Source organism: Acinonyx jubatus, chromosome A2 (genome assembly GCF_027475565.1).
Source record: "Acinonyx jubatus isolate Ajub_Pintada_27869175 chromosome A2, VMU_Ajub_asm_v1.0, whole genome shotgun sequence".
Lineage (NCBI taxonomy): Eukaryota > Metazoa > Chordata > Mammalia > Carnivora > Felidae > Acinonyx > Acinonyx jubatus.
The window spans coordinates 62,523,763-62,532,047 of NC_069383.1; the positions used below are offsets into that span (position 1 = coordinate 62,523,763).

At 41.4% G+C, this 8,285-nt stretch overlaps 1 protein-coding gene across 6 annotated transcripts; it reads right to left on the bottom strand.

Annotated features, from left to right (window-relative positions):
- Positions 1–204: 204 nt before the first annotated feature.
- ARL4A (ADP ribosylation factor like GTPase 4A) lies at positions 205–2,841 on the bottom strand. 6 transcript variants are annotated; one of them, XM_015081226.3, is made up of 2 exons: positions 2,701–2,841; positions 205–1,520 (listed from the first exon to the last, which is right to left on the bottom strand). In XM_015081226.3, exon 2 carries the CDS (start codon positions 1,432–1,434, stop codon positions 832–834), a length of 603 nt encoding a protein of 200 aa, XP_014936712.1. In that variant the 5' UTR covers positions 1,435–1,520; positions 2,701–2,841; the 3' UTR covers positions 205–831. The 6 variants fall into 6 exon arrangements, with proteins under 6 accessions (XP_014936712.1, XP_014936711.1, XP_014936714.1 ...); XM_015081225.3 differs by having other exon boundaries at positions 205–1,523; XM_015081228.3 differs by having other exon boundaries at positions 2,692–2,833.
- Between the last annotated feature and the right edge of the window lie 5,444 nt (positions 2,842–8,285).

Below are 8,285 nucleotides of genomic sequence, written 5' to 3' on the forward strand. Positions count from 1 at the left end.
AATTTACGATATAAAAAAATTAAGTAACTTATTTTAGGTTCAAGTGAAAGTGCTCCTGACAGTAAACTATTTCTACAACAGCCCTAAATCCCCCAAAGGGTGTTTTAAACCTGACCATGGAGAAAGATGCATAGCTACTTCTAAAAAGTAAACAACTACACACCAAAACATGCGTTGTCAGGAAAACTAATTCATGCACTTGAATATGCCAATACCTTATTTTTATTATTTTAAGTTAGACCAATTTAAAACATTGCCCAGAATTAAGATAGAGCATTACATCATTTGATTCCAGAAAATGTCAAAATGCATTTGGCCAAAACTTAAAAAAACAAACACTTCCTCCTTATCCCTTACTGGTTGGACCAATGTGATCAATACAACTGTATATATATTAATCTACCTTAACATTTCCATTCATTAGCATTTCATCTTAACATACAGAGCCTTCTATTGTAATTTCCTCGTAAAGGCTTCCCCCCAAAAGATGCAAATACAAAACACTAGGCAGATACTCTTCAAAGTTTTATTTCACTAACTTCAGGTCAAATTTCCACAAGTGTTTTCTGGTCAATTTGCTATCCATGCTTGGCTTCCCAGAATGGTAGTACCAAAAGATTTGTGGGGTAGGGAGAAGAGACCATTTTAAGAAGCACTGCATTTACGCATCTTCCACAAGGCAAAAGAGTTGGGCATCTGATTGTTCAACAAAACAAAGCTTTATCAGCATCCAGGAGGGCAGGCAGGCAAACCAGGCTGTAGACACTCTTCCATTTGTCAAAATCAGACTGGAGAAAACCTACTCCACACAGATCAAAAGGGTATTACCATTCATCTCTTCTTTTTCTGTTGCCGCAACATTTTTCTTCTTTTAATTATCATATCATGTAGTTTCTCAAGTCCTTCCTTCAGTCCATCTCCTATGATTGCACAGGTGGGCTGCAAATGCCAGGGAGTGGAAGAGCTCAGTTCACCCATTGCTAACAATTTCTCAATTTCTGAGAGAGACAATGAGTTCCTCAGGTCTTGCTTGTTAGCAACTATAAGTACAGGGACTCCCTGATTTTCTGATATCCTGGTTATTTTATGAAGTTCAGTTTTGGCTTCTTCCATTCTTTCAACATCAACAGAGTCCACAACAAACACAATGCCATCTGTGCATCTGGTATATGACTTCCACAGTGGCCTTAATTTCTCCTGGCCACCTACATCCCAGAAGTGAAAAGTGACTGTTTTAGAATTTCCCAAGGTTACCTTAATTTTTTCAGTGTTAAATCCTTTGGTAGGTACAGTATTTACAAACTCATTGAACTGCAGCCTGTATAATACAGTTGTCTTTCCAGCACAGTCCAAACCCAAAATAACAATGTGAAAGGACTGAAATGAAGGCAGGCTGGACAGGATAGAAGTCTGGTCTGACAGTCCATTCCCCATTTCCAGATGCAAATTAGTGTTCCAAATTGAAATGCTTTCTTCTTACTGCTTCAGAATTTCTCTTCCTAGGGGATCCAGCTACAAGACTGCTGAGGGGAAAAATGAATAAGTTATTCTTTGAAATACCGTACTACAACTGTTTTTCTCTCTCCCCTTCTTATATTAAGACGAGGAACTTGAAAATAAAACTTGTTCGAGTAAATAAACCAAATGAGATCTGAAACGCACGCAAACCAAGGCAAAAGACAGAATAATCCTTGTGATTCAAATTCTTTCACAGTCATGAAAATTGCAGTAACACGTACTTCTCTACGTCCCTGGGTTCCAAATCTCAAAGACCTCATTCTGAAGATAACCTAATCACCAGTATCTGGTTCGACTTACAATAACCACAGAAGTGCCTTTTTTGGCAGAAAACTCATAACACGTAATCCTATTTTAGGGATCTAATTCCACGTGCTTAACAGCATACCCAGGGTCACTATTATCCCCCCTTCACGAACCCCCCCCCCCCCCCCCCCCCCCCGGCAAACAGCACAGTGCTCTCACCTCCGGAACTGGAGTCTGGATCCAAATAGGAAAGCATTTGTCAGACGTTTTTCACGCACGGGGTTGGAGAGAAAAGCACCCCACGACCGCTCAGCTTAGCTCTCCACGCAGCTCTGGCAGTTGCTGCACTAGAAACCGTAGCTTCGGACTCTGACCACGCCCACTCCTCACTGCCCACCCACGAGCCCAAATCCCATTGGTCACCCGCGTCAGCGCGTCCAATACACACACGCCCCAGTGCCCTAATTGGTGAGAATAACTGCCGCTCCCAGTGCGGCCGAGCTGGGCTCTCCCTCGGTCCACAGGCACCACCTGTTGCCCTTAAGTTAGAAAACAAGGCGCCCACGGAGGAAGCCGAGTGGCCCCTGCAGGTGACAAGGAGCCTCGACCGGCCGGTCAGGTCGCTGCCAGACACCTCGTTCCGCCCGCTCTGGCGCACCTGCAGCGCGGCCGGCGAACGCCGGGCCGGGGCTCCCACATCCGGGACCCACGATCACCGCCGGCGCGTTAACCCTTCGTCCGCTGGCGAAAGGTGCTCGCCGAGGCCGTGCCAACCCCCAGGCGTGAATGATTCTATGTGCGGCTCCCGCACGGGCAGGGTCACTGTCCCGCCAGCACGATCCCTATACCTCGCCCCTCCGCACCCGGCCGCCTCCTCTCCCTCCGCAGGGCGTGGCCACACCAGCTGCCCGCCCCGCTGCGGCTCACTTGACTCACCGTCTTTCCTGGTCTGGACCCAGCGTCGCTCACAGCAGCTCGGGAGCGCGCTGCTACCTGTCGGAAGGCACCAGTGAGGCCCCGTTGGTGGCCGAGGGTGATACGCGGCTTCTAGGGGCGCCCGGCTGGCGCCGTGCGCCAGGCCTCCTAACGGTGCCCGGCCGATCCCTCAGCTTAGCAGCCGCGGCCCCGCCCCCCTTCAGCGCGCACCCGGGAGCTGGCCATTGGGGGGCGTGCGGGAGCCCGGTCTCCTAGCAACGGCAAAACAAGGTCACGTTCGAACTGGCCTAACCCGGACCCGCCACAGGCGAGGTCGGGCGGAGCTTCCGGCTTCAGCTTCCAGAGCAGTTGCTGTCTCCGACGCTTTCTCTAGCCGGCGGGTGGCTTGAGATAGTTCCCGGCGGGTCCCACCCTGCACCGCCTATCCTCTGGGCGCCGTACGGTGTCCTCTGGGCGGTGGCCGGTGACGTACCGTCAGAGATTTCAGAAGATCCCGGACGGGCGGGCGCCTTATATAACGGGATGACGTGGGCGTGCCTCAGTAGCTGGCCTGAACGTCTGGGGCAGAATGGTGTCTGAAACTCATCATCCTTTTGCAAAGCAAATAAATTCCCTCTCTCCCACACGACCCTAGCAACATCCCCGTGAGGTAGAAATATCCCGGTTTCACAAATGAGGAAATAAACTGAAACATTAAATAGGCGTTTCTATTAACCCAAGGAAAATTAGTGGAACTTAAAGTCTACGTACTAGTCATTAAATGCCTAATGCTTCCTGTTGAATAATTCTGACCCTAAATGGCAGTTGTGTGCTTGACTCATAAGTCAAGCCTGACTTAACAGGCAGTAAGGACAATTCTATGTCCTCAGGGATAGAATGGTGAAGAAATCAGACCTTGTCTCTGTCTCCTGGAATGTTGTTCTCATTGGGAGCAAAAGAGTAACCAAATTGCCACATGAAAAAATTTAATTAAAAATGTGATCAGTGATAATTTCAGGATACTTAGACAACATTGAAGGTGTGGTACTGGGAAAGTGTCAATCAACAAACATCTTTTGGGTTGGGACTGTAAGAGATTGGAACTTGGAAGAATATACATGGTGCACATTAAAAACAATTTCACTTTGAAAATACAGATTGAAGTTTCCTCAAGAAATTTATGTTTCTCAACACCATCATTGCTAGTGATATTTATTACCTTTATTACTAGATTTTTTAAAGTAACAGACATAAGGGGCAGCTGGGTGGCTCAGTCTGTTAAGCCTCCAACTTCAGTTCCAGTTGTGATCTCACAGTTCATGAGTTCTAGCCCCAGGTGGGGCTCTGTGCTGACAGTTCAGAGCCTGAAGCCTACTTTGAATTCTGTGTCTCCTCCTCTCCCTGCCCTGCCCTTCTTACACTCTGCTTCTCTCTCTCTCTCTCTCTCTCAAAAATAAACATTAAAAAATTATTTTAAAGAATAGACATAAAACCTTAGGTCTAAGTACAGTGTATATTTTCAAGACCACACCACTAATTTTGGAAATAAAGCTAGAAATCTCAAATAGCATATTACATCAAGTTGCTGAATCTAGTGTAAGCTAAAGCTTGCCTTGTTAGTTATCATTAGCCATTTACAGCCATTAGTTAGCATTAGCCATTTACAATAATCAGCAAGTAAGTGATAAAGGGCTTAGTGTAATAACTAGTCTTTTCTTAGAAATTTAACAGATATTCTTTATTAAACTGGAAAAACTTGAAAATTGTCATGAAATCAAGAATTAAGAACAAGAGTCCCTAACAGCCTTGTGTTTACAATAGCTTTACAATTAAGTAGGCCTTTCCCTGTTAGTTGCAAGGGTGCATATCTGTACACTTTTCCCTGGAGAAACAGAAGGAGATGGGAAAATACTAAGAGTTTCTACCCTGGCAGAATCACCTTCATGGAATTACACTTAATGCTAATAACATAGGCTTATAACTAGAACAGGGTTGGCAAACTACAGCCTGTGTGAATTTGCCTATTTCAGGAGATAAGAATGGTTTTTACATGTTTAAAGGGCTGCAACAGAAAAGGTAAGAATATACAATAGAGGCCACTTGTGGCCCACAAAACCTAAAATATTTTCTCTCCAGCTGGTTAGAGAAAAAGGATACTCCTCCTCTGTAAGTAATAACAACCATACGAAAACTGCATTAAATGATATAAAAAGCAATGGAATTAATGGAATACACCATTTACTTTGTTGCACAACCTTCCTGTAGAAGGCAAGTTCAGATACTTTATTTAGATGCTATTCCAGGAAAGTGTTCCTTTTAAGCTATAGTTCATAGGCTGCGTGTTGAGGTGCTCTGGGGTGCCTCAGGAATTCCTGAGGATTCTATGGGAGATTTTAATTTTTTGAGGGAAACACAGTGCCATCTGTTGGACTCTGTTAACAACTGTAACTATTAAGCTGACTGGATCTATCTACTTAAATGGAAATTTGGGATATTTCTTTGGGCCTGAGGCACCATGAAAAAGTTATTTAGACAAGAGGTTCTGTGAACCCCTGCCTTTAGTTATGGTTTTCCAAACTTTACTAATAAGGAGAGGCATCTGGTAGTGGTTATAAAAATATACATTCTTGGTCTCCATCACAGACCTGCCAAATGAGAATCATTAGGGAAGAAGCTAGTGATCTGTATCCAACAAGAATCTCAGGTTAAATGGTGAGACATTTTGAAGAAATACTGATCTTAAGAAATCCGTAAGCTTTCTCCTTTGAAATGCAATTGAGTAATTTACCTTTTTTCTCCTTTTTGAATACCAGGACCCAGATCAAATCTGATGCCTGTAGCATTTTTCCTCTTCCATAATCTGATTTTCTATGATGTGCTTAAATTAAGCAAACACACACCGTAGCTAATGTCCTTCATGACCTTTGCACACTGTTTTCTAGGATACCTCACTTAGGCTTATAACTAGAACAGGGTTGGGTTTTCTAGGATACCTCACATAGGCTTATAACTAGTACATATTTACTGGAATCTCCCAAGTTTGAAGGTCTGGGTAAACAGAAGGCATGGGCTATGGTGGAAGGAATTGGTTCAGTGGAGGCAATAGACACACAGCACATAATTGCTATGATATACAATAGGACTTCTGAGTGGTAAAATAGAACTTATTATCAAGTCATATACTTGTACAAACTTTATCTGACAGAGTCAAGGTCAGGAAAAAATGTAATTTTAAAGCTGAGTATTAGAAGAACTCAACACCAGACAAAGTGTAGGGGAAAAGAATTGCAGCTAGAAGCAACAGTACACAGAGCACGGAAGCATAACTTCTATGATATACTCAAACACATCCAAAAAGAGGAGATTATAATTTCCCATAGGAAAAAAAAAAAAGAAAGATGTGCTAGGGGGACTTTAATCCTCCACTCTCAACAATAGATAAATCATCCAGGCAGAAAATCAATGAGGAAACAGCAGTTGAACAACACCATAGACCAAATAGACCTAACAGACATATACAGAACAGTTCATCCAACAGCAGTAGAATACACATTCTTCTCAAACCCATATGGAACATGAGGCAAGACAGATCATATGTTAGATCACAAAACAAGTCTCAATAAATTCAGGAAGATTCAAAATACATCAAGTATCTTTTCTGACCACAATGGGATAAAATCAGAAATCACTAACAGGAGAAATATTGGAAAATTCACAAATACATGGAAATTAAATAGCATACTCTGGAACAAATAACAGATCAAAGAAGAATAAAAAAAAATCTAAAAAATTATGAGACAAATGAAAATGGAAACAACAGAACAAAACTTCTTAGATGCAGCAAAAGCAATTTTAAGAGGAAAGTTTATAGCTATAAATACCTACTTTAAGATAAAATAAAAATGTCAAGTAACATTTTAACACCCCAAGTTTGGTTCAAAATATGCAAATCAATAAATGCGATACACCACATTAATAGAATTAAGAATGCAAAAAAAAAAAAAAAAAGGGTGGGGCACCTGGGTGGCTCAGTCAGTTAAGTGTCTGACTTGGGCTCAGGTCATGATCTCAAGGCTTGTGGGTTTGAGTCCCGCATCAGGCTTTGTGCTGACAGTTCAGAGCCTGGAGCCTGCTTTGGATTCTCTGTCTCCCTCTCTCTCTGTCCCTACCCTGCTCGTGCTCTCTTTCTCTCAAAAATAAAATAAACATTAAAAAAAAAAAGAATGCAAGTCATATGATCACCTCAAAAGATTCAGAAAAAGCATTTGAAAAATTTAACATCCTTTTTGATAAAAACTCTCAATAAACTGAGTATGAAGAAATGTATGTCGGCATAATAAAGGTCATATAAGACAAGCCCACAGATATATCATACCCAATGGTGAAAGGTTCAAAGCTTTTCCTCTTAAACCAGCAAAAAGACAAAAGTGCCCACTCCCATTCACCATTCCTATTCAACATAGTACTGGAAGTTCTAGACATAGCAATTAAGCAAGAAAAAGAAATAAAAGTCATCTAAATCAGAAAAGAAGAAATAAAATTGTCACGGTTTGCAGATATGATCTTATATATAGAAAACACTAAAGACTCCAGAAAAAAACCTTGCATCTAATAAGCAAATTCAGTAAAGTTGTAGGATACAAAATCAACATAAAAAATCAGCTGTGTTTTTATACACTAACAAACTATATAAACAAAATAAATAATCCCACTTACAATAACACCAGAAAAATAGAATATGTAGGAATAAATTCAACTAAGAAAGCAAAAGATCTGTACACTGGGCACCTGGATGGCTCAGTCAGTTGAGCATCCAACTCTTGATTTACACTCAGGTCATGATCCCAGGGTCTCAGGAATGAGCCCGGCATTCTGCTAGTGGGCTAGTGTCGGGCTCCACACTGAACATGGAGCCTGCTTAGGATTTTATGTCTCTTCCCCTTTGCCTCTCTCCCCTGCTTGTGTGCTCTGTCTCTAAAATAAAATAAAATAAAATAAAATAAAATAAAATAAATAGTAAAATAATAAAAAAGATCTACACACTGAAAAGTATAAAGCACTGATGAAAGAAATTAAAGAGGACACAAATAAATGAAAAGATATTCTGTGCTCGTGGATCTCAAGAATTTATATTGTTAAAATGTTCATATTAACCCAAGCAATCAATAGACTGACTGCAATCTCTCCCCAAATTCCAATGATCTTTTTCACAAAAATAGTAAAAATAATCCTAAAATCCATATGAAGCCACAAAAGATCCCAAATAACCAAGGCAATCTTGAGAAAGAACAAAGCTTGAGGCATCACACTTTCTGTCTTCAAAGTATATTATAAAACTATAGTAATAAAACGAGTATGGCAATGCTATGAATACAGACATACAGAACACCTCTATAGAATAGAACTGAGATCCCAGAAATTGTCATGCATATGTGCTCAACTAATCTATGACAAACGTGCCAAGAATACTCAATAGGAAAAGGACAGTCTCTTCAACAGAAGGGGATAGGAAAATTGGACATTCATTGGCTAGGAATGAAATTGGACTCTTATCCTTAAAGACTTAAATGTAAGACCTGAAACCATGAAACTTCTAGAAGAAAATA

Coding starts and splice junctions, on each gene's coding strand:
- ARL4A (XM_015081226.3), bottom strand. CDS start 1,434: ATGGGGAATGGACTGTCAGACCAGACTTCTATCCTGTCCAGCCTGCCT.